Here is a 24842-nt window from a genome sequence, read left to right as displayed (position 1 = left end):
AAGATGGATATTCCGTATAACCCCATGTCGTGGTTTGGCCCAGCTAGCACAGCAGCACCATGACAGTCTCTTGCTCGGTGCCCCCATTCACCAGCAAAATGGGAGTAAAAAGATAAGTAAGATTGTTGTGGATTAAGAGAAGGGCAGGGAGGGCTCACTGCCAATTACGGTTCCAGGCAAAACAGACTCCAGTACTCGACTTACAGAGGAAAGTAGGAAAGTTTATTCTACAAGAAACAGAACGGAATAAAAGCAAAAAGGAGAGTAGGATGATGAGAAAATGACAACCAGCACTTTAAGATCTCCCTCCCTCATCCCTCCTTTCTTCCCGGGCCTAGCTCACTGCTCCCAATATCTCTACCTCCTCCCCCCTCAACGGCTCAGGGGGGCAGGGAATGGGGGATGTGGTCAGTCTCTCACAGATGGGCTCTGCCGCTTCTCTCTTCCCAGATGAGGACGACTCCTGGCATTCTTCCCCTGCTCCAACACGGGGTTCCTCCCCCGGGACACAGTCCTGAACAAATTGCTCTGGTGTGGTTTGTTCCCAACAGCTGTGACTTCTGCCAATACAGGGTCCCTCACATGGGATGCAGTCCTTGGTGAATATCTCAGGCGTGGATTCTTCACCACGGTTGCAGTTTCTGCAGTTACAGGGTCCCTCTATCGGGACAAGGCCTCTTCTGGGCATAAGTTTAACGAGCTGCTTTGTCATGGGCTCCTCCCCACAGTTACAGCTGTGGATATTGGGTCCTTTCCTCAGGACACGGCCTGCTCCGGCCATAGTGATATTGGGTCCCTTCTTCGGGACACGGCCTCTTCTGGCCATAGTTTTAAAGAAGAAAATCACTGCCCCTGGCTTGGGGTCTGCAGTGAAGTGGTTGGGTCCCCCGCATGAGACACGGTCTCTTCTGGCCATAGTCGCTATCCCTGGCTCGGGGCCTTTAATGAAGTGAATTGCTGCCCCTGGACTGGGGCCAGCTTTAGCAAAATGAGTTTCTGCCCCTGATACGGGGTCTTTAAAGAAATGAAAATAAATCTCAGCTTCACCAGTTCTCTCCATAGAAGGCAGGGGAGTCTCTGCTCCAGCACACCTCCTCCTCTCTTTCATCACTGACCTTGGAGTCCGCATGGTTGTTTCTCTCACTGTTTCTACTCTTTGCACCACCACCAGCCAGAAGGAAAAGAAGAGGCAGAAGAAGGAAGAAGATAGAGGAAGAAACCTCCTCTTCCAGCTTCTTCTTAAAAAGTGATCATGGAAGCGTCTAATTAGCTCAGCCCCAGAAATGGGTCTGGCTCAGAGCCGGGGAGAGTTACGAGCAACTTCTTACAGGAGCCATCTTTAAAGCTCCTTCCCCCTTACCAGAAGAGGCTATCATGTCAAACCATGACACTCCACAGGACAGGCAATAGTCGAACCACATATTCAGCTAGCAATGGCTTTACATACTCTTAAGTTTTTAAACAGAAATCGGTTTGCCCTGACAGCAGCGGAACGCCATTTCAGCACTACAGCGGACCTTACAGCTAAACCGCGGGTTCTGTATAAGGATCCTGAAGGAGATCCAGCCAGGAAAGGTCCAGTAGATCTGTTGGTGTGAGGGAAGGGTATGCTTGTGTTTTATCGCCCACAGGTCCTCGGCGGATACCAGCAAGAAAAGTTATGCCATATCATGAGATGGAAGGATCAACTCTTCAACTCAATACCCCAGATCTCCCCACTGATGATGTGGGAATCTACAGGCAGGCAATAGATTCCTAGGAACTTGGCAACTGCGACTGTCACATGAGGAAGTCTGAAACAACTACAACAGAATGCAGAGAATATGATGGCATGGGTAGGAGCAGTGCCAATACTTTTGGTCTTTTTACCTATCTGGCCCTTATTTCAACCAACTCAGCAGTAAGTATAAGTTTGCTATTTTTATTTTTTGGCCAGAAGCAACTGGTCACATATATTGGGCACATGTCATTCACCCACCATTTTTGCCTTGGTAAGTTGGTGGGATCCCAAGATACCAGTAGACTGGAGGAGCTTGGCTTCCTCCTTGGGATGCAGAGAATCAGTCAGAGAATCAATGGGGGATTCAACATAAGACAGGTATTCCGTATAACCCCACAGGACTGGCAATAGTCAAATGTGCACATGCCACATTGAAAGCCCTGATTTTAAAACAAAGAAGGGGGAATTCTCTGGACACACCACATGTTCAGCTAGCAATGGCTTTATATACTCTTAATTTTTTAAACAGAAATTGTTTTGCCCTGACAGTGGTGGAACACCATTTCAGCACTACAACAGACTTTATAGCTAAACTGTGGGTTTGGTAGTTTGGTATAAGGATCCTGAAGGACACTAGCCTGGAAAGGGCCAGTAGATCTGTTGGTGTGGGGGAGGGGATATGCTTGTGTTTTATCGCCCACGGATCCTCGGTAGATACCAGCAAAAAAAATTAAGCCATATCATGAGCTAGAAGGATCAATCCTTCAACCCAATACCCCAGACCTCCCCACTGACAATGCAGGAATCAACGTGCAGGCAACAGCTTCCTAGGAACTCAGCAACTGCAGCTGTCACTTGGGGAAGTCTGAAACAACTACAACAGAAAGTGGACCCTCTTGTAGTGACTTTGGAGACCTCACCTACAAGTGGATGCACTGCATAGGACCTCCCAATTTCTGGGACAGATTCCCCAAATCCTCGCAGCAACAGAGGCTGCCTAGCGACTGCAAATCTGGATGATGGTAAGGTATTAGGGTAATTGGTGATGCATCTTCCTTAATCACTATCACTATTCTCATGTAGTAATGATTAGGTGCATTGCTTTGCTTATGCTCTTCACTGCTTAGAAGTAAGAGATCATTGTAACTGAATACATTTTGTTTATGCATTTGTCATTGCATTGTGAAAGGGAACACAAGGATATATATGGGGAAGCATTACTTTAAAAGCCCAAGACGTTTGTTTAGACACTGAACACAGTGTAATTTTGAAATGTATTCTGATAATGATCCAGAGTTTGTCCTAGAGTATGTTGGAAAAGGTTGTTTATGTCTGAGAACCCCTTGTGATAATTTGTTAATAGACAATCTGGAAGTACTACTTAACAATCACTCAAATCTATGCATTTGCAATTTTACTTACATTTCAAGGGTGTGACTTTATACTGAGGACTGTGTACCAGAATATACAGCGCAACTACGTATTATACGACATCTTGTCACCAACACCTATAAGAATGAACATCACATTGGTCAAGAATCTACTAGAGCACCCTGGTCTATACAACTTAATAGAAAGACTGAAGGAGGGAACTTATAGTCCCCTGACTACAGTTCACCATGACACATAGTACATACATCATGTGCTGGAACGGGTAAAAAAGGATGGAGAATATCACTGAAGAGAAGTTTTGTTTGGTTGGCATCTGACTGCTACTGGAATCTTTAATAGAATACCTTATCCTGAAACAGTGTTGTTGATACTAAACATGTTATGCCTAGTCTTGATAATCATTATATATCTGAAAGTGTGGTATATGATTTGAGACTTAACACAACACCACCTAGGTCTGCCACATTAAAATAAAAACACCAAAAAACACCAGAATTATGTTTCTGAACACATTTGATTATGACGTATATGGGGCACTTTTACAGCATAGAAGCAAGAGGTACCTGCATTACCACTTCATGAGGTAAAGATGATTGACTGCAGTCACAGGGTAAAGTGTAGCAGGGCACTCTCCCTAGTAAAAAGATACAAGCTGAAGGTCATGCTGTTTTCTAGTGGTGAAGGCCATTTCTCGTTCAGCAATGTCTAAAGCCAACTGGATGGCTTTTACCTCTGCAAACTGACTGGATTCACCCTTTCCTTCTACAGCTTCTGAAACTTTGCGTAGGGGACTCCACACAGCTGCCTTCCACCTCCAATGCTTCCCCACGAGACGACAGGACCCATCAGTGAACAGTGCATACCGCTTCTTATCTTCTGGAAGTTCCTCGTATGATGGGGCCTCTTCAGCACGTGTCGCCTCCTTTTCTGGTGATATTTCACTGTCTTCACACTCTGGCCAGTTTGTGATCACCTCCAGAATTCCAGGGAGGCTAGAATTTCCTACACAAGCTCATTGTGTGATCAGTGTGATCTACTTACTTCATGTAGTATCAGTTGCATGATGTGTGGAGGAGGCCCTCCCTTTGAACATCCAGCCCAGCACTGGCAGTCAGGGTGCTAGGAGAAGTTGCGTTTCTGTGCCAATCACTTCTGACGTAGCTTGAACCCCTTCATATGCTGCCAATAACTCCTTCTCAGTTGGAGTGTATCGGGCCTCTGATCCTCTGCATCCCCGACTCCAGAATCCAGGGGGTCGGCCTCGACCCTCCCCAGGTGCTCTCTGCCAAAGACTCCAAGTAGGGTCATTCTCCCCAGCTGCAGTGTAGAGCACATTTTTAACATCTGGTCCTGTCTGGACTGGCCCAAGCACCATCGAATGAACAATCTCCTGTTTAATTTGTTCAAACCTTTGTTGCTGTTCAGGACCCATTCAAAATCATTTTTTCTTCCGTGTTAAGTGGTAGAGAGGGCTCACAATCATACTATAATTTTGAATGTGCATTCTCCAAAACCCCACAACACCTAGGAAAGCTTGTGTTTCCTTTTTGCTAGTTGGGGGAGACATGACTGCAATTTTGTTGATCACATCTATTGGGATCCTGCCATTTTATTCCTAAAAACTGGATCTCCTGTGCAGGCCCTCTGACCTTACTTCGTTTAATGACAAAATCAGCCTTCAGAAGAATTTGAATTATCTTCTTCCCTTCTTCTCAAGAACTTCCTCTGCTGAGTTGCCCCACACAACAATGTCATCAATATATTGCAGGTGTTCTGGGACCTCATCCTTCTCCAATGTGGCCTGGATCAGTCCATGGCAAATGGTGGGGCTGTGTTTCCATCCCTGGGGCAGTCGATTCCAGGTATACTGAACCCCTCTCCAAGTGAAAGCGAACTGGGACCTGCACTCTACTGCCAAAGCAATTGAGAAGAATACATTGGCAATATCAATGGTGGCATACCATTTGGCTGCCTTGGACTCGAGTTCATATTGGAGTTCCAACATGTCCGGCACAGCTGCGCTCAGCAGCGGCGTGACTTCATTCGGGCCATGATAGTCTACTGTCAGTCTCCACTCTCCACTAGACTTTTGCACTGGCCATATGGGACTGTTAAAGGGTGAGTGAGTTTTGCTGATCACCCCTTGGCTCTCCAGTTGGCGAATCAACTTATGAATGGGAATCACTGAATCTCTGCTGGTGCGATATTGCCGCTGGTGCACTGTTGTGGTCGCAATTGGCACCTGTTGTTCTTCGACCATCAGCAACCCCACAACAGAAGGGTCCTCTGAGAGGCCGAGCATGCTGGACAGTTGTTCAATTTCCTCTGTCTCCACTGCAGCCACACCAAAGCCCCATCGGTACCCTTTTGGGTCCTTAAAATACCCTCTCTTAAGGTAGTCTATGCCCAGGATACACAGAGCTTCTGGGCCTGTTATAATGAGGTGTTTGTGCCACTCATCCCCAGTTAAACTCACTTCAGCTTCTAACAAGGTTAGCTGTTGAGATCCCCCTGTCACTCCAGAAATACAAACAGATTCTGTCCCTTTACAGCTTGATGGCATCAGAGTGCATTGTGCTCCAGTATCCACTAAAGCCTTGTACTCTTGTGGGTTTGATGTGCCAGGCCATCGGATCCACACTGTCCAATAAACTCAGTTGTCCCTCTCCTCCACCTGTCTGGAGGCAGGGCCTCCCTAGTACTGGCCATGGCAGTCATTGCATACTTTTTGTGGAAAAGAGATAGAAGACCCCTCAAGGGGACTAGAATAGAGCTCAACCCTTCTATTCTGTCTAGGGAGTTGCTCACTGGAAACTGGAGCAGCATCTTTCCAGGAGAAATTGCTTCTTGTAACCGTTTTTCCCCATAACTGCTGTGTCCCTGCCCTTAAGGCTGAAATAGGTTGCCCATGTCATTTGTTCATGTTCTCTCCCTGGTCCTGCAGGTAAGACCACAAAGCACCTCGTGGTGTCTGCCCTCTATATTCCCTCTCTTGAACAGACGGACATCTACTAATAGCTGAAGTATGGACTCGGGCAGGTGGAAGGCGGGACATATCTTCTTTGAATTGGTGGAAGTCTTTTGACATTTTATCTACAGTTGAAACAACAGCCTGTGGGGAGGAAGACAGACTTTCTTCATATTGCCAAAGTTTAACACCCATTTCTCCCACTGTTTTCCCCTCGCCTTCTTTCCAGGAGATGACTGCCAATGAATTAGCATAAGATGATGGTGCACTTTGCAGAAATCTTTGCCACTTAGATTGTGTGCACTGAACTACATCTGGGTCTGTTAGTGACTGCTCATTATAAATCATTTCCTGCACAGCTAACTCCCTCAGGTACTGGATACCTTTGTCCATTGTGGTCCACTTGCCTGGGTGGCATACAATGTCTTCTTTGAAGGGATATCTTTCCTTCACACCTGACAAAAGTCTTCTCCAGAGGCTGAGGACTTCTTTCTTCCAATTGCCTTGTCAATGCCGCCATCCCAGGACAGAGAGCCCAGTTGCCTGGCTTCCCTGCCCTCCAAGTCCAAGCTGTGGGCCCCATTCTCCCAGCATCGGAGCAGCCAGGCGACAAGGTGCTCGCTTGGGTGGCGGCTGTAATCTCTTTGCACTTCTCGCAGTTCACTCAGGGACAAGGACCAGGTGACTATCTCTGGCTCTGACTCTTCCTCCCACTCCCGTGATGACACTGGTTCATCTTCATCCCTCACAAGGCGAACTGATTTTTTTATGTATTTCTTTTTCTGGACAGGAGCAACTGACACTGGCACAGGTTGATCCTCTGATTCAGAATCAGTGTCTGCTGTTGGAGTTAGGGCAGCAACAGCATCAGTTGCCTCAGTTTGAATAGCCACAGTTGTTGATAGGGTGACATTCCTAATCTGTACAAGTAAAAAACTCTTCCAATACCTGTTCACATTCTTCTGTATGTCAATCCCTCCATAGCTGCCGAACCTTATAACAGTCTGAAAAACAAATTTTGGAACTCTACCCAAGAAAAACACCCTACCTAGAGGGCAGAACAATAAAACCACAATGGCTGGGACATCCCAAGTGTATTCTGAATTGTCAAAAGCTACTGCAGTTAACTTGAATGAGTAAGGGAGGATGGAAAAAAATGGAAAAATTACATCCCTCCATTTTTCCCATGAACTCTATCCTAGCCCAAACCAGGACAGGTCAACACTGCAGCGCTACTCCCTCCAATCAAGCAAAAAACTGGCTCCACACAAACCCAACATAGTACATTGCCAGGTGTACTCAAGAACTGCATAACTTTCACTGAACTCATTAAAAGCCACAGATTTCCTTCACCTACTATAGTTTTCCACTCTAAAATAACCCACCAATTATGGCACAGTTTCAAGTTGGATATTTTATTTCAGACATAGCAAACTTGAAATGATGACCAAGATAAATCACATGCATACTTTATCACATTTTCTAAGGACATACATTTTTTTCCTAAATGACCAGGAATTGAAGCTGTTCCAACTTTTAGCTGAGGTTTCTCCTTTCTGGTCTGTTCATTCTCCCCACAAGCATCAAATTGTCCTGGTTTGGGCTAGGATAGGGTTAACTTCAATGAGGCAGTAGGAAAGGATATAGCACAGGCAGCTGACTCAGGCCAGCCAACAGGTATTCAATACCATACTGACATCATGCCCAGTACATATAGGCAGGGAGCTAGTCTGGAGGGAAGCTGCAGAACCGCAGGTTCGGCTGCCAGTCGGGAGCAGTTGTGTTGGGTCCAGGGTGGTGAGCAGCTGCGGCACGCACCATTCCTTTTGTATATCCCCTCATTCACTGTTATACCCGTTTTTTCCTGAACTTGTTTCTTCTTATTGTTGTTCTATTAAGCTGTTCTTATTTCAACCTACAAAGGCTTTCCCTTTTTCTCAGGTTCCCCTCCCCATTTCGCTGGGAGGGGGAGGAGTGAGCAAGCACCCTCATGGTCTCCGGCTGGACAAAACCACAACACAAATTAAAGGAGGCTCAATCAAGATGTAACAAATTGTCTTCAGAATGAGAATAATCACAATGCAAAAAGATACTAATTTTTTTTAAAATCATCAGGAATGTACTTCAAGTTTTCAGCAATCAAGAGTTGAAGGATTCCAAAAGGTTCAAAACCACTGCATCTAATGAGGTGAATGTCACATTTTGCTTACAAATAGAAGGTCTAAAATCTCAACTGTCTTTGTGGCATCTTCATAATAAACAGCACAGGGTTCAGATTTGCTTTTGCCTTTGTCTTTTCTTCTTGACACTACTACACAGTGGGGGGGAGGGGGGGGGGGGGAGGAAAGAGAAGGATGTAAACTGAAGTCATCATGAAGTTTGGGAGAAATACAGCATGAACCTGTATATTCCCACCATATTTCATCATTTTTTAAGGAAACTGCTATTTTCAAAACTGACACACTCTTTGTAATGTGAATGCTTAGTAAATCCAGACAATGGTCTAAATCAAGAATAGCCACTCCTACCTGAAAAAACAACTTTCATATAGGCAATTCCAGTGAAGAATGTTCTGGGGCCTTGGTCGTGGTTTTGCAAATAACCATTTTTGCTTGGTAACAGGGAGGGAGTTGCAGTGTAGGCCTGGTAAAAAGTTCTCAGACTTTTCCCTGGCTCTGAGGTTCAGACCCAACTTTGGCCTGGCTGGGCCAATCTGGTGCCTCTGTGATCACTATTTAAGGACAGGAATTTGAAGTGCGTGAGGGAGATGGAAGGGAAGGGCAAGATGGAGGTGACCACGGGGACCCTGCAGCCAGGAAAAGACAGAAAGAGCAATGCCAGACCAGAGACGTCCTTGTAGCCCACGATGAGAAGCAGAGTCCCCATGACAGAGGGGGGCAAGAGCTGGAAACTCTGAGTCAGAGGGAGTGAGCACTTTAGACCCCAACCTGGAGAAAATGAAGTGGGGTTGCAGTGCCCCAAAGGAGTGGCCTGTGCAGGGCTCCCCGGTGTATGGGAGACCCGGAGCTGGAGGAAGGGAGGACTGGCGAGGAGCACTTTTCCTCAGGAGTGCGATAAGTGGCAAGCGACATCAGAAAAGGATTAATTGCATCCCACATTCCCTGCCCCGGCACTGCTTGTTGGGGGAAGAGGTGAGCTCTGAGTCCGGGAAGAGAGAAGGGGAGGGAAGGGGAGATCTGAAAGAGCTGGTTGCACACTTCCATCATTCACCCTTCTCTGTATTTTTTTTTCCACTCAATATTACTGTTTGTTATGTTTTAGTTTGAGGCAGATTATTTTCTGTTTTCTTCCCCAAGCTGAGTAGCCTTGTCTGGGACCTTAGGAGGCAATTAAGCCCTCCCTATCCTTTGGGAAGTCTTAGATCTGTGGTACTTGAGTCTAATCTTGGTCTTTTGTCCCTGGATGGGCCTCACAATAGCCAAGGTTTCAATCACTAAGCATACAAACAAAAAAATCCCACCAAAACAAACAAATCTTATGCAGTGTTAATTCTTGGGAAGATATTATTGAAAAGCATCTCTTAAAGACTGAAACTAGTCAATTTTGTGCCTATTGTTTCTGTCCAAGTATTCTGAGCTAAAGCAGATCCAGTACTTGCATCCTGAACCTGTAATAGATTCAACTTACCACTTGAATAGAGAGAGGAGCCCACACCAGACCAGATTTGCTGGCAGGACATGTGATCCCATGGCAGACTCACATTGGAGCGGTCTGTTCCTGAAGGACTGTTTTCCTCATGGATGAGACTCCCATTGGAACAGTTTGTGAAGAACTGCACTCCATGGGAAGGACTCACGCTGGAAAAGTTCATGGAGAACTATCTCACATCTAAGGGATCCCACACTGTAGCAGTGGGAAGTGTGAGGAGGCCTCCTCCAGTGAAAGCAGCAGCAAAGTCCATCTGTAATGAATTGACTGTAAGCCCCATTCCCCATCCCCCTGTGCTCCTGGTGGGGAGGAGAGTCCCAGGAAGAAGTGAGGGAGTAGCATTTTAAGTGGGGGAGATGTTTAAAGAGCTGGTTGCACACTTCCATCATTCACCCTTCTCTGTATTTTTTTTTTCCACTCAATATTACTGTTTGTTATGTTTTAGTTTGAGGCAGATTATTTTATGTTTTAGTTTGAGGCAGTTTTTATTTCTCATTTCCCTACTCTATTTTGGTTGTCCATTAATAAATCAAACCATTTCTCCCCAAGTTGAGTCTGTTTTGCCCATAATTGCTTCCTGTCCTTAACTCATGAGCCCTTTGTTATATTTCTTTCTCCCCTTTCCAGTTGAGGATGAGGAATGATATAATAGCTTGGTGGGCATCTGGCACTCCATTAGGGTTAAACCACCACTGTGATACTATTTTTCACTCAATTCCAGAGTTGTGACAAGAACATCCACTGTGAGCTATCTGTTCCATTAAGAAACATCAATCCCACCAAGTTTGACATTTGGCATATTTTAAGAGGCTTACTGAACAGTACAGCACAAAAAAAACTCCAGGCTTTTAACCCTCAAATGCTTTACCAATAAAATTTTTTTTTAATCAAGGAAAAAAAATGTTTTCCCCAGATTAAAGACAAAATATACTTGGTTATTAATAAAATGTGACTTAAATAGATTCAGGTTAGTCTAGAGAAAGTATGTCATGATCTTGGATTTGTGTAAATATAAAAGTACATACATCCATCCATAGCAGAAAACTATTTAAGAATTCCATGAAGACAAAGGAAGCCTACAAGCACTGTTCCTCTTCTCCCACTCAGGTCCTGGGATAGTACTTCTTAAACTAGCTTGGCCAAGCTTCAAAATATAATGCTTTTGTTTTATTTGACTGTTTGAAGAACTACTTGCATTACTTAGAGACTGATATTTTTCCTAGTTGCTAGTTTCATGTGAGCAACAGAACTGCATATAGCTCAGTACGCTGTTCTGAATAGCCAGTTTCCCTGATTGTGTGTCTTCAAAACAGCAAAAAGGAAGTAGGGGTATAAGTAGAGGAGTTAAGACAGCTGTGAAACCAAACTAATTGGTACAAGAACTGAATGAGTGATATACCTGACTGCTCTTCATTCATTAAATGAACAAGAGTTCAAGCTGGTACTTCTTTAACAAACCTGTCTTCTTGAAATCATGGTCATGAATGTATCACACTAAACACCTGTGATAAGCCTAAATTGGAATTTGACAGAAAGGAGACATCTAATTTTAAGACTCTTATCTTTCCTGCTCCATTGCAGCACTGCTAACCAACTAATTTCACCTTCCTCAAATGAGGAAACATTTAGTTTAGGAGCCTAGATAAACAAACATATACAATAAACACTGCCAGCAGAGGTTAGGAAGGAAAGTAGACACTTCAATTTGGGTTGGAGGTCATGTAGGCTCCTCTACCTCTCTTGATTGTCTCTTGCTGGAAAGCACTCTGCTTAAGTTCTGTACAAATTCAGGACTTCTCTCTCACTCATGCATGCCTTAAAGAGTCTGACAGCCACATTCCTCTAGATCTGTAAAAAGGCTCTAGGAAGTGAACAACTGTGGTGGTTTATAGCCCAGTGTCCACCAAGTCATAAAATCATTCCTCCTCCTAAACTGGACAGGGGAGAGAGAGAGAGCGGGAAATATAACAAACAGCTAGTGAGTTGAAATAAGGACAGAGAGATCACTCAGCAATTAGCATCACAGGTAAAACAGACTCAACTTAGGGAGAAAATGGTTTGATTTAAGGAAAAATAAAAGCAGGGAGATGAGAAAAAAAAAAAAGTCTTAAAAACGCCTCCCCCCCACCCCTCTTCTTCCCAGGGCTCCCCTTCCTTCCCTCCCAGCGGTGCAGGGGATGGAGGATGGGGGTTGCGGTCAGTTCATTACAGATGGACTTTGCCACTATTTCTTCTCAGGGGGAGGCCTCCTCACACTTCCCACTGCTACACTGTGGGGTCCCTCCCCACAGAAGACAGTCTCTCACAAACTTCTCCAGCATGGGTCCTTCCCATGGGCTGCAGCTCCTCACAAACTGCTCCAGCATGAGACCTCCCACGGGGGCAGCTCCTCACACCCTGCCCCAACGTGGGTCATCCATCAGGAGAACAGTCCTTCAGGGACAGACTGCTCCAGCCTAGGTCCCTCACGGGATCACAAGTCCTGACAGCACATCTGCTCTGGTGAGGGCACCTCCCCCACAGACTCCCAGGTCCTGCCAGGAACTTGCTCGAGGATGAACTTCTTATGCAGTCACTGCCTTCTTCAGGCATCCACCTGCTCCAGTGTGGGGTCCTCCATAGGCTGCAAGTGGGTCTCTGCTTCCCAGTGGTCCTCCATGGACTGCAGAGGGACAACCCGCTTCACCATGGTCCTCACCACATATCACAGGGGAGCCTTTCCTTTCAGGGGCCTAAGCACTCTCCTCCCCCCTCCTTCTCCACTGACCTTGGTGTCTGCAAAGATGTTTTCACATTCTCACTCCCTGTTGCTGCAGTTTTGCAACTGCACAAGTTCTCCTTCTCAAATATGTTATTCACAGAGGTATTACCTCAGTCACTAATTGGCCAGGCCTGGGTCAGGTGCATGGGCCAGATTAGAATTGACTGGCCCTAACCCTATGAGCTACAGTGGAAGCTTCTGGCAACACTTTGTTTAAAGAACCCACCTCTGTAGCCTCTCCTGCTACGAAAAATCCTGGCCCAGGGAAAACCACTACCCAGATCAGTCCTTCCAAATCAAAACAGGCTCCTGTTGAAAGCAAGTCTTGTTGATAAACTTTAATCTCTCCCAGTGCAAGCAGTTGAGAAAGCCAAAGCATCCTATCCCAGACAGGCCTACATAAAGCTCCATGAAATTTCTAAAGGGAAGCCATTTCTTTCCTGAAAATGGACCCCTTTGCACTGTGAAGTGTGCAACAGGGTTTCTAATGCACTTCTTCCCTCCACCAGTTATGGGTAAGCTTAGTGCTGTGTTAGTTTAGTCCATATGGAATAGATCATACATGTGCTTTATTCTAGTCCTGAAAACAGGACTTGAACCTTGAAGGCAAAAAGCACCTTTTGCAACAGCTAGGTAGGTACAGAGAGAAGTGAACATACACAACTGGAGTAAATAGGTAGGAAAACATTTTCTTGTGAACGTTGGAGGAGTTATCACCACACTGTGATGCTTTCCTCACAACAGCAGACCTGATCAACTAAGTATGTGTCCACTACTTAAAAAAAGTGAGAAGAATGATTGTACTACTAAATTATAACTGGAAATACAGTTTCAACTTCTCTCAGAGTAAAGGTTTATAGCTTGTCATTTATAATCTTTGTCAGTCAATCTAAGGTTACCAGTCTTAGGAAAGATAAACATCAGGCTTGTATTTTAGCTTTAAATTTATATTTATGAAGACCATAGACTACTGGTCTTGGCCTTTGATCAGCATGGTACCTTTACAACACTATCCAGGTTTTGTAGGCCGGTACAAAAGTCTCTCAACAGCTGATGTACTCAGTTCAAGCTAATGGAGGCCCTTTCACCATAACACCAACTCCTACTGATGTGGAGCTTTATACTGACATGTATTAATAAGTCTTACACTAACTTATTGCAGTAGTATAAAGTTTAACAGTTAAAGCTTCTATCTCATACAGACAAAACTATCTGCACACATTAGCTGTAAAATGGTCATGCTTATTTGCTTATACAATACTTCCAGAGTCCTCCAACTTCCTTGGAGGCAGAAAAGCTAGTGAAACTGATTCTGGGAGGAGCCAAGTGATATCTGAAGTTGTGCAAAGATCAGGGATGAGAAAGACCCAAGACTATCAGCCTTCATCCCCCATAGGCCTCAGACATCATGTAAATGAAAGGAAGAGAAGACCTAATTTACATGCGAAAGCAAGGTCAGGTTGTGTCTTTGTATAGGTGGATGATGTAATCATATGATTTTGTAATTCTTTAACCCAGCACTCCTCTGGAGGCATTCAAGGACCTGACCATCCTTCTTAAGTGATAAGACCCAGAATTGCACACATAACTAAAGGTGAGTCATTGCCAGTGCTGAATACAGCAGAAACAAAGCCCCAAGCCAGTCAGGGTTTAAGAGACATTTGAACAATGCCCTTAATGCCAATTGTCACCAGCTTCCACTACTGTCTTTGCACAGCCTTCCAAAGGAGGCTCACATAAGGATAAAAAAAAAAAAAAAAAACACACACCCACAACAAAGAAACCTAACATAAGGTATTCACAGCAGTAGATATAGCATTTGTTTGGAATGCAGTTAAAGGGTTCAGAAGGGAAGTCAACACTTCAGTTGTATTTATGCATAATTTTCTTCACATTGACCCTTGACAACATTACTCCCCTTTTGAAGCTATGCAAAAAGTTACTTTTTTCTGTCCTTTCACAACTACTCATTGAGGCCTATTCCACTGCTGAAAGCAAGTTAAAGCCAAGCCCACTCTGGGTGCCCTAGAAAAGACTGCATCTTATTTATCACCCCTTGACTTTATTTCTACAGTAAATTCCTGGTTTAAATGTAATCAGCCAAAAAAGGCTTGCTATGTGCACTCCTGTCATTCTTCATTGCTTGCAAATAGAATCAAGTGCAAGCAAAAGAGGAAAAAAAGTTCTCAGCACTGCTAATAAAAGTAAAAATGACCTACTTCTGTTCTTTCCAGCCCTGAGAAACCACAGATGCACCTCAGACTTTTGTAAAGAGGGAAAAAGCCAAAAGATGAAACTTATAATAAAGTTAATTTTAAATAAACCTCTTAAAATATTATAAAAACACTTTTAATGTTAATATGTTTTTATAATATTTTTAAAATGTAGTTTTTAAAGATTCTTAAAAAAAAACAATAAAAAATGTCTAAAGTTGAACGCCAGCTAGGCAGAAGGGAAGGTCGCTTAGCCCAGGAACAGCAAAAGAGATTCTTTTCAAGTAGAAGGTACGTTTACAGACTGCCCGCAAATTGAAATCCGCTGCGAACAAGGCCAAAGGGGATCCCAGCACCCTCCAGCTCAGAGCTCCACCACCGGAACTGGAGTCGCCACCACAACTCAGAACGGCTCGGCAAACAAAAGGCCAGCAACAGCTGCAGCTAAGCCACCGCTGGGTGACGGTCCGGCCCCAGTACAGGACTGGAAAGAGGAACGGGACCAGCCCAACCCCCTAGAGCCGCCGTCCCACCTTGCTGCCCGCAATTGTCGAAGCGGGGGTGAGAAGCAATAAGGAGTCTCTTTGTCTGATGGGGACACACAATATTGAAAAGAACACGAATAAACATGAAAATAAAGTGTCCAATCATCGCCGCCGCCTCCAGGAGATACCACCGAAAGGCGATACACAAAAGCCACCCAAAGCGCAAGCGCGCTACCCCCAGGGGAAGCTATAAGCCCCTTCCCCACGGGGCCACCCCGTCATGGGAGTGCTTATGGGCGGGAGGTGACACCCTCTCCCCCCAGGCAGCCCCCAGCCGGGGCAGACGGCAAAAATTTCTAGTGCCATTCAAACACGAGGCTGGGAGGAGGTAGCTAGGGGCGTCAGCCCCTAACGGGTGAGGAGAAGTAGCAGGCCGCTGGGTGCGGGGGTCAACGCTGGAAGGGAAGAAGAGGAAAGTATTGTTCCAGAAGGAGAAAGAGTGGCGCCTCCCTCCTCACCTCGCCGTTATCACGCAGGGGCTCATCCTAGTTTAACTCATAGGCCCCTCCACGCCCGAGCTGCGGCGGTTCCCCGTCGTCATCTCAAACCGGGGGCTTTCTCTGACGGCCCCTCCCATGGCGCCGGAGCTTGGGCGGATCGCGCCCCCAACCCTCTGGTTGGGGCGCCGCAGCCCTAGAAATGCCTTTGTTTGCAGCTCGCCCTCGCACAGCACACCCACTTCCTGGGGGTTTTCATCCTATTTTATTTCTTTATTTTGGACCGCAGCGCAATCTCGCCGTTTTCCCTTGCCCGGCCGCCTTCTGCTGATTCATTTCCACCGGCAGTCCCGTAGAGGGGGGTTCGGGGGGGGGGGCGGGGCGGAGACATCTCCTCGCTATTGTGGCTCAGGGTATGGCGATGATCCGGATTACCAAAAGTAGGCGCTGGGACGGATCAGAGCCGAACGGGATCACGCTCTGGATTACAAAGAGCGGGCACGACACGTCGGGAGAATTAAAATTAACAGCCACGGGGTCAGCGTGGCCGGGCCGCTTGCCAGAGAGCAGGCCGGCAGCTGGCAGCAAGGGCCACGAATGCGTCACGGAGTTGGGCGAAGGAGTTACTCCGTGTTCTGGATACGAGGAGGAGACTGGCAGAGAAAGTTGCCCGGCCCGAATTACAGCCTGGGACTGCAGGGTGCGTGTAGGCCAGGTCTTGGGAGGCAGCTGCCGAGCCGCACTGCCGGCCCCCGACGGGCTGCCGGGGTGCGACAAGGAGGTGGGGGTGCCTCCAGCCACACGGGGAGGGAAGCGGCTCCCCGGATGGCAGGCGAGTGACATGCAGGGGGATACCTGTGGCTGAGGAGGCCGGCGGCGCCCTACCCGGGTGGCCATGGCCTATCTCTGCAGCGCGGTCGCGGACGGTGACTCACCGACTTGCAGGACATTATCGACGCAGCCCTTGTCTAGCAGAGCTATGCCTCTGTGGAAGGGTAGGCGGTCCTCGTCGCTGGCGACGGTATCTGCGCCTCCAGTGGGCGCGGTGCCCCCTCCGGGGGTGGCGGCGGGGTCCTCAGCGCCGATGTTGAAGGAGGAGTACATACAGATCTCCCTCTCACTGCGGGGGAAGGACCAGTAGACGATCCTGCGTTGCACTGGCTCCGGGATCCGCTCGAACCGCTCCTCCACCCGTTGGAAGGGCCACTTCTCCGCCACCTTGCGAGCCGCAATGTCCAGAAGGGACTTGGGGTTCTGGGTCTTGCCGAGCGGCAACAGCCCCAAGGCGGCGGCAGCAGCAGCTGCTGCTGCTTCAGGAGCAGTTGCTGCGGAGGAGGGTCCAGCACAGAGCGCCCCGCTGCCAAATCCGGTGCCGCCCACCCGCTGGCCCGGCCTGCACCCTGAGCCATAGCCGGGTCTGCAGCAGAGGCGCTTAGCAGGAGAAGGGAGCTGACCGCGTTCCGCCATGATCACGCCGCTTCTAAACGAATAGCGGAAGTGGCTGTGAACTATAAACAGCACCAGGAAGGCAGCAAGAGGCTGTGAGCCACCCTCAGGTCACACCCCCTCTTCCTTTATATAGCGAGGGGGGCGGTGCTGGCCGCCTCGCTTACAGCAGGAGGCGAAACTTTATTGAAATCGGCGTCACAAACATAAGAAGCCCAAGGAAAGCGCGTTCTGCGAGCTGGTGGAGATGATGCCTATGTGTCGCCTTTTTCTCTCTTCCCCCGCTGTCACACACTCACACACACACAAGCCTTAGCCTCACGCGCCTGGAGGGGAGAAGGGGGCGTGGCTGACTGCGCCCCTCTGACACCGTGTAAGGAATGGAATGCGGAGGTGGAGCTGCCGTGGCTTCAATCCAGTCCAGGAAAGCTAGAGTCGGGCCGCCTGAAAATACTGTAGCGGTTGAGGCAACCACTCTAGTCGGCGGAAAGGCAGAAGCTACCTCGTCTCCAGCGCCTGGCCCAAGGAAGCAGAGCGACGCCCGCCTTTCGCCAGAGCTCTGCGGCAGTCGGGAGCTGCTAGGAAGTGGCAAAGGAGAGCAGGTAGGGCTTGCTGCCTACAAGCAGCTCCACAGGGTGGCCTGGCCTAGGCTTCAATCTCAGAGGTGGGCTGAAATGGGTGAAGCTGAGACGTTATTAGCTGACCCCACGCGTGCCCGCAGCAAGCCCTTGCGTGAGGCGCACCTTAAATTTCCACTTCTATTAGAGGCTCTACGGTAGCTACGGCCATTCGACTGCTGGGTGAGCCCCTGCTCCGTGGGGTCTTTGGCTTGTGCTGGCTCAATAGTCGCGTGTTCGCCGTGGTCCCTGGAAGGGCTGGTTGCACCCCAGTGTGAGTTTCACGCGGCCGGCTCGCTTCGCAGATGGTCCGGCTTGGAACCGCTCTATTAGCCCAAGATGAAGGCCTCAACGCCACGACCCGCAGTAAGTAAATAGAACGCAATTGTGTTGTGTTTACCTTGGTGTCGAAAAGGTCTGTAAAAAGAATGGGTTTGGCCATCTGTCCAGGTTAATTTTTAGCAAGCAGTGTGGTGCGTAATGTTCGCAGTTGCTGCAGAGCATAAAGTGAGAAGTATTCCTTTTATTTTTCTGTGTTCATTAAAAACCATATAATTTGGGATCATACCGACTCCTCAAATTCAATGACCTTCCTAAAAAAAAAAATTAAAAAGCCCAAAACCAAAAAAAAACCCACCCCACAAATACACTGATAAGCCACAGTGACAGGCTAAAGATATAAGACTCCAGCATAGGACTGGGTAAAATACCAAATGCTACTTCTGCTTGTAGCAGGGAATTCTGTTCCTAATTACAACCACACTGATAATATTGTATATTGTTTTCGTAATATTTTACAAGGATCAGAGCTAGCAAATAAAGCTGATACCATCTTTCTTGTGGAGAGAGATTTTAATGTATCATTTTAGAAAAATCAGTATTTTTAATTAAATATATTTGAACTTTAGCTTGAAAATGTCATTTTTGGTGACTTACAGTTGAAAACACTCATTCATCTCCATTGGATTTAAACAATAAATAGCACTTGATAGCATATGATGCAGAAGCTGTAATTTGAGTGTCTAGTTGCTTCATTCACAAGTGTACTTTACCTAGTTAGGCTACATTTTGCATAGTACAAGTGTTCAGTTAGGAGGTGTGCAATCGGGAGATGGCTCCATCAGGGAATGCAGGGAAAAAATGTCAAGTGTATTAGGTGTATGATCTAAGAAGTACCAATAACATGAAATTCACTTGAAACTTAACAACTATTTTTTGTTACCACCGAAAACCAAGACTACAATACTTTGTTTTCAAAACGGATGATTGAAGAGCTTTGTAGAAACTGTTTTCTGTTAAAAATAGATGGGAAAATTAAATAACTGTGTCAGACTTGCTGAACTTGATTTTTAAATAAAGATCGGTAAAAAACCTGAGGATGATCTAGAATATGTAACTATTGGCTTTTTTATATGCTAGTAAGCTCTTAGTAGCGTTGATTTGTAATTTCATAGGTAAGAGATTTTTTTTATATCTAGATATTGAAGTTTTTCTTTTTCTGCTGTCAGTTGCTTATACTAAGAAAATGGATAATGTTTTTTAACCAATACATTTCTAGGGACATGGTTTAGTGGTGGGTTTGGCTGTGTTAGGTTAGTAGTTGGATTTGATGATCTTAAGGGTCTTTTCCACCCAAAATAATTCTATGATAAACTGCAGGCTACAGGCAGGGACTGAACTGTGTTCTGCATAGTTAATTTTCTGTATATACTATGAGGTGTCTTTTTCTTTGGGATCATGAAAGTTACATTCTGGATAGGAAATGAATATAAACTGATATTTCTGCTTCTGGGTACAGACCACACAAACCAGCTACTCTTGAGGTGCCAGTTTCATAAATTCAGAGATACCTTGCTGGGATATTAACTGGCATCTTTATTTTAGGCATATATTTTACAAGTTGTCTACTGGATTTATATTCTTAACTCCGATGAAATTTTGGAGAAATTTGGGAGTCTGAATGCTGCAGGCAAGAGATGAGGATGTAGTACTTTCTTTTACTATCATTATGGTATTGATTTCAGTATTTCTGAGAGCAGCGAAATTGAATATGTAGAAGGTAAAAAATGAAGGCCTTTATGATTACATGTATATGAGAGCAGAGAAAAATTATATTTCATTTTCACCTCATCACTTACACTTTGTTAATAATTGGTCATATTGAGGCAATTTTTCTTCTATGTTCATCTAGTGCTATTTCTGTTTTAAACAAGTTTCTAGCAAGTCAGTGAAAATACTCTTCTAAATCAGGTAATGGCTATTCTTTACCAGGTCTCAACCACCTACTGCAATAAAAATAACATACTAATGCCACTGGAAGAATTCTTTCTGTCATAATAAAGAAGCTTTAGAGTAAAAACTGACAGGACAGGAAGGGCTTAATTGCCACTTATGGTCCTGGACAAAACTGACGAGGCTACTTAACTTAGGGAAGAAAACAGAAAAATAATTGAATCCACCACCAACCAAAATATAACCATAATACCCCAAAACATAACAAACAGAAAACAACAGTGGTACAATGATAAAGAGCACAACCAGTCCTTTAAAACCACTTTCCTCTCACCCCTCCCCTCTTCCCTGGGCTCAGAGCTCTGATCCCAGTGTCTTTATCTCCTCCCCAAAGAACGACTTGGGGGCAGGGAATGGGGATTTCATTCAGTCTATTCCTGACAGCTCCTGCCGATTGTCTCTTCTCAGGGCAGGTGGACTGACTCCTCACTGGTCCTCCCTGCTCCACCGCAGGGTGCCTCACACAGTCTGCAGCCCTGCACAGGCTGTGCCAACGTGTATTCATCTCAAAGGCTGCAGCTCCTTTCCACCTCTCGTGTTGGTCTGCTCTGTGGCCCGCAGGGTCTTCAGCACAGCCTGTGCCATGGCCACCTCCTCACACAGTCTCTTGCCTGTCTGGGTGCACTCACCCAGAGCTGCTGGTGGCTCTCAGTCCTGCCATTGCCCTGCATGGGTTGCAGGGGTACAGCCTGCATTCTTGCCCTGGGTTGCAGAGGGGTCTCTCTGGTCTGGCACTCCTCCTTCCTTCCTCCTTCTCTGACTGTAGGGTCTGCATGGTCACCTCCATCTTGTACCACTCCTTCATCTCCTCCCACACCCTTCAAATTCTTGTCCTTAAATAATGATCGCAGAGGTGCCAGATTGGCCCAGCTGGGCTGGAAGTGGGTCCAAACCTCAGAGCCCGGGGAAAGTCCAAGGACTCTTTACTGGGCCTGCAGTGCAGCCCCCTCCCCCTGTTACCAAGCAAAAGCAGCTCCTTCCAAAATCATGACACCCATGTGTTAGTTATCTCAACGTAATCATTTTGTCATTTCAGATCTGTGCAGAAATTATGAAATTCACTTTAAAAATCCCAGAAAAAAAGCAGGTGGAAAAGCCCATATATCCACCTTTTTTATCTATCTACGAATCAGCAGGAATAGCTACTTCTCATTGTGTCTCTGTATATTAATAGCTACACAGGATACCGTTGAAGCATGTTTAATTTTTGGGCTAGGGAGTATGTGAAGTACTTGAAATTCTGCCGTAAGCACTAGGTATACTTCTCCTTGGGCTCCCTCTGCATTGGTGTAGCTCCATAATGGCTTGAAAATTATAATCTGAGTTCAGAGTTCCTTTGTCCTGCTAGTATTGCCCTTTGAGTTCCTTTAACTTTCTGAAAGCAAGTGAGAAGATGTGTTAATACCAGGGAAGAAATTAAAATGCGTGTCCTGGGTTTGTCTGGGGTAGAGTTAACTTTTACAAGAAGCTAGGAAGGAGTGCAGCCAGGGCAACTGACCCAAGCTGGTCAACAGATATTCAATACCATACTAATGTCATGCCCAGTATATAGGTGGGGGGGACAACAGTTTTCCAACTGTATCATGTTCAAGGTCATGAGCATCAAGGTCATCTCGTGCATCCCTAGCTTTGTATATTCTTTTATTACTGTTATGGTTGTTTCTTCTTCTCTTGTATTGTTCTATTAAATTGTCTCAACAATGTCAACACACCAGTGTGAGGTTTTGCCTTTCTCTTCCAATTCTTCTCCCTGTCCTGCCAGGAGGGGGAGGAATGAGCAAGCAGCCTCATGATTCTTTGTTCCCAGTTGACTCTAAATCATGACAGTCGTTTTGGTGCCCAATGTGGGGCATGAAGCATGGGAGACTGAAATTTCAGATAAAGATAGCAATTGGGAGAAGTAACAGGCTATGTCATGACAAGAGGTGTATTCTATGTAAATTGCCCATCTCCTGTTGATTTTGAGTATGTGTATGTTATTTTATTTATTTATATGGATAAATGTTTAGTTTTGTTTAATGTAAGTTATTGGTTTGATTTTGTTTAATGCAAGTTATTGTAGACACTGAGAGACCCATCTGTCGATCAGATAAGGAGTCATGAGGGGTGTGCTGCCTGCCAGGAGCCAAGATACGAGACTTGACTGAGAGGGTACCACATCTTGTCAGGGACACAGGCTACTATCCCCTGCTCATCTTCCACGTGGGTATGAATGATGTAATGGGTCATGACATTACTACAATCAAGAAGGATTATAAAATATTGGGGGAACAAGTGAAGGGTAGGGGGGCCCAAGTTATCTTCTTGTCCATCCTGCCTGTCGTGGTTTTGCCCAGCTGTGGAAAGGGAAAAAAAATCCATGACTCCTCTCCCTCCCAGTGAAATGGAGAGGGGAATCACAGAAAAGGGAAAACCCATGAAGGTTGAAATAAGAACAGTTTAATACAATAAAACAAATTAAGGAGGAACTGTGAGAGTGACAGAGCACTGGAACAGGCTGCCCAGGGAGGTTGTGGAGTCTCCTTCCTTGGAGGTCTTCAAGGCCCACCTGGACATGTTCCTATGCGACCTGATCTAGGTGGCCCTGCTTGTGCAGGGGAGTTGGACTAGATGATCTCTAAAGGTCCCTTCCAGCCCCTACCATTCTGCGATTCTATGAAAAACCCACAACACATAAGAAAGTTTGTGTTTCCTTTTTGTTAGTTGATGGAGACATGGCTGCGATTTTGTTGATCACATCTTCTGGGATATGATGACGTCCATCCTGTCATTTTATTCCTAAAAACTGGATCTCCTTCACAGGTCCTCTAAACTTACTTCATTTAATGGCGAAGCCAGTCTTTAGAAGAGTTTCAGTTATTTTCCTCTCTTTATCAAGAACTTCCTGTGCTGAGTTGCCTCATGCAGCGATGTCATTCATGTACTGCAGGTGTTCCGAGGCCTCACCCTTTTCTAGTGTGGCCTGGATCAGTCCATGGCAGATGGTGAGGCTGTCAGGAAAATCCTCCTAAAATAGCTCTGGGCCTTAAATCTTGCATTTTCCTATCCCAATAATTGATGCTGTGGTGACAACTTCTGTCTGGTACTCATGAGTCACAGTCACTACATCTACTAAGGGGAAGATAACTTTTTCTCTAAGCTTGGAATCTCTTGCCTTATCTGCAGTGATGGTCCTAAGAGTAAAAAAATGTTTAAGTTTGAGCACTTCTTCAAGGGACTGGTTTCCCCTATACTGACACCTTGGAAATAGAACTGCAATCTGTTTACTCAAATCAGTCTGAGAAAGAGAGACTGATGGAACCATGCTCTGCCCTCCCCTAGACAGAAACAGGCTCCAGAAAAAAACAAACAAAACAAAAAACAAGATCAAGGGTATTCTGTATCCTCCCTCCACCAGGCTGAAGTCAGTAGCTTAAAGGAAAGGAATAAATGGAAGCAAGTCCATGCTCGGGGCAACAAGCGAACACCCTTCTTGCCCTCCTCACTTTCTCAGGTGCCTTTCTACAACAGATATGAGGCTCTGGATGTGGAAGGCCAGTGAATGGTCCATCTGCACCAGAGGTTTGCCAAGGTCAGAAAGGCCTACCCCCTGTATCATGAACACCTCCATGAGGAAGAAAAGATGGATTATAGATGTAGGTGACTTCCTTCTGAGAGGAATAAAGGGTCCAATATGCCAGACAGACCCCTCCCTCTGCTGCCTCCCTAAGGACTGGGTTAAGGACATCATTAAGAAACTTCCTAGTCTGGTACAGCCCTCTATTACCCATTATTGGTCTTCCATGTGGGTGGCGATAAAGCCACAGCGTATGGTCCAAGGGCAATCAAAAGAGACTTCAGGGAATTGGAACAATTGTTAAGGGAATTCAAGGCACAGATAATTTTTTCTGCTATCCTTCCAGTTGCAGACAGTGACATTGGAAGAAGCAGAAGGACATAGTCTATTAATACATGGCTCCATGGCTGGTGTATTATTTTTCGATAATGGGATAACCTACACAGCACCAGATGTGTTGGATGAGATTCACCTTTCTCAAAGGGGAAAGAGTGTCTTTGCTCATTCTCAGAGCTTTCAACTAGACTTGAAGGGGGAAGGGAATAATATCAGACTCACCTGTAACAAGCCATGAGATGACATACCAAGGTTTCAGGGACAGGGTGCTAGCAAGGGCCCTCAGCCTGTTTCTCTGAGACATGCTGAGTACACTTGAAGCCTTAAGGAGATGAGCCAGGGACTCCTGAGGTAATGGGAGACAACAGGGAAACACCAGTGAAATGCCTCAAAGGAATTAAGGGATGTTCCTCTAGGAAGGTCACATGTCCAACAGCCCAGCTGAAGTGCCTCTACACCAATGCATGCAGCATGGACAACAAACAGGTGGAGTTGGAAACCACTGTGCTGCTAGAAAGCTATGACCTAGTTGCCATTACCAAAACTCGATGGGACAAATGCAATGACTGGAGTGTGGCTACAAGCTGTTCAGAAGGGACAGATGAGGAAAGAGGGGCAGAAGGGTTGCTCTCTATATCAAGAAATGGATAGATTGTCAAGAGCTGTCTCTGAAGAATAGCTATGAGCAGGTTGAAAGCTTATGGGTAAGAATTAGAGACTGGGGCAACAAAGGGAACCTTGTGGTCAGTATTTTCTACAGGTTGCATGATCAAGGGGAGCCTATTGATGAAGCCTTCTTACTCTAGCTACAGGAGAAAACATGCTTGCAGGTTCTTGTCTTGCTGAGGGACTTCAATCACCCCGACATCTGCTGGAAAGGTAGCACAGCG

At 46.0% G+C, this 24842-nt stretch overlaps 1 protein-coding gene and 1 long non-coding RNA gene across 2 annotated transcripts in view; one reads left to right on the top strand and one right to left on the bottom strand.

The window, feature by feature from the left end:
- LOC133628568 (zinc finger SWIM domain-containing protein 6-like) overlaps positions 1-17221 on the bottom strand; it is a 161515-nt gene extending 144294 nt beyond the window's left edge. Inside the window, exon 1 of the mRNA XM_062016937.1 lies at positions 16641-17221. Within this exon, the coding sequence (XP_061872921.1) occupies positions 16641-17172 (532 nt within the window). The 5' untranslated portion in view covers positions 17173-17221. The remainder of the gene's footprint in view (positions 1-16640) is intronic.
- Positions 16788-24842, top strand: part of LOC133628569 (uncharacterized) — a 30812-nt gene continuing 22757 nt past the window's right edge. Inside the window, exon 1 of the long non-coding RNA XR_009820749.1 lies at positions 16788-18134. This is a non-coding gene — a long non-coding RNA (uncharacterized LOC133628569). The remainder of the gene's footprint in view (positions 18135-24842) is intronic.

The sequence above is a fragment of the Colius striatus genome, chromosome W (genome assembly GCF_028858725.1).
Source record: "Colius striatus isolate bColStr4 chromosome W, bColStr4.1.hap1, whole genome shotgun sequence".
Taxonomy (NCBI): domain Eukaryota; kingdom Metazoa; phylum Chordata; class Aves; order Coliiformes; family Coliidae; genus Colius; species Colius striatus.
Note: the sequence above shows the minus strand (reverse complement) of the source record. Positions and strands in the feature narration are given on the sequence as shown.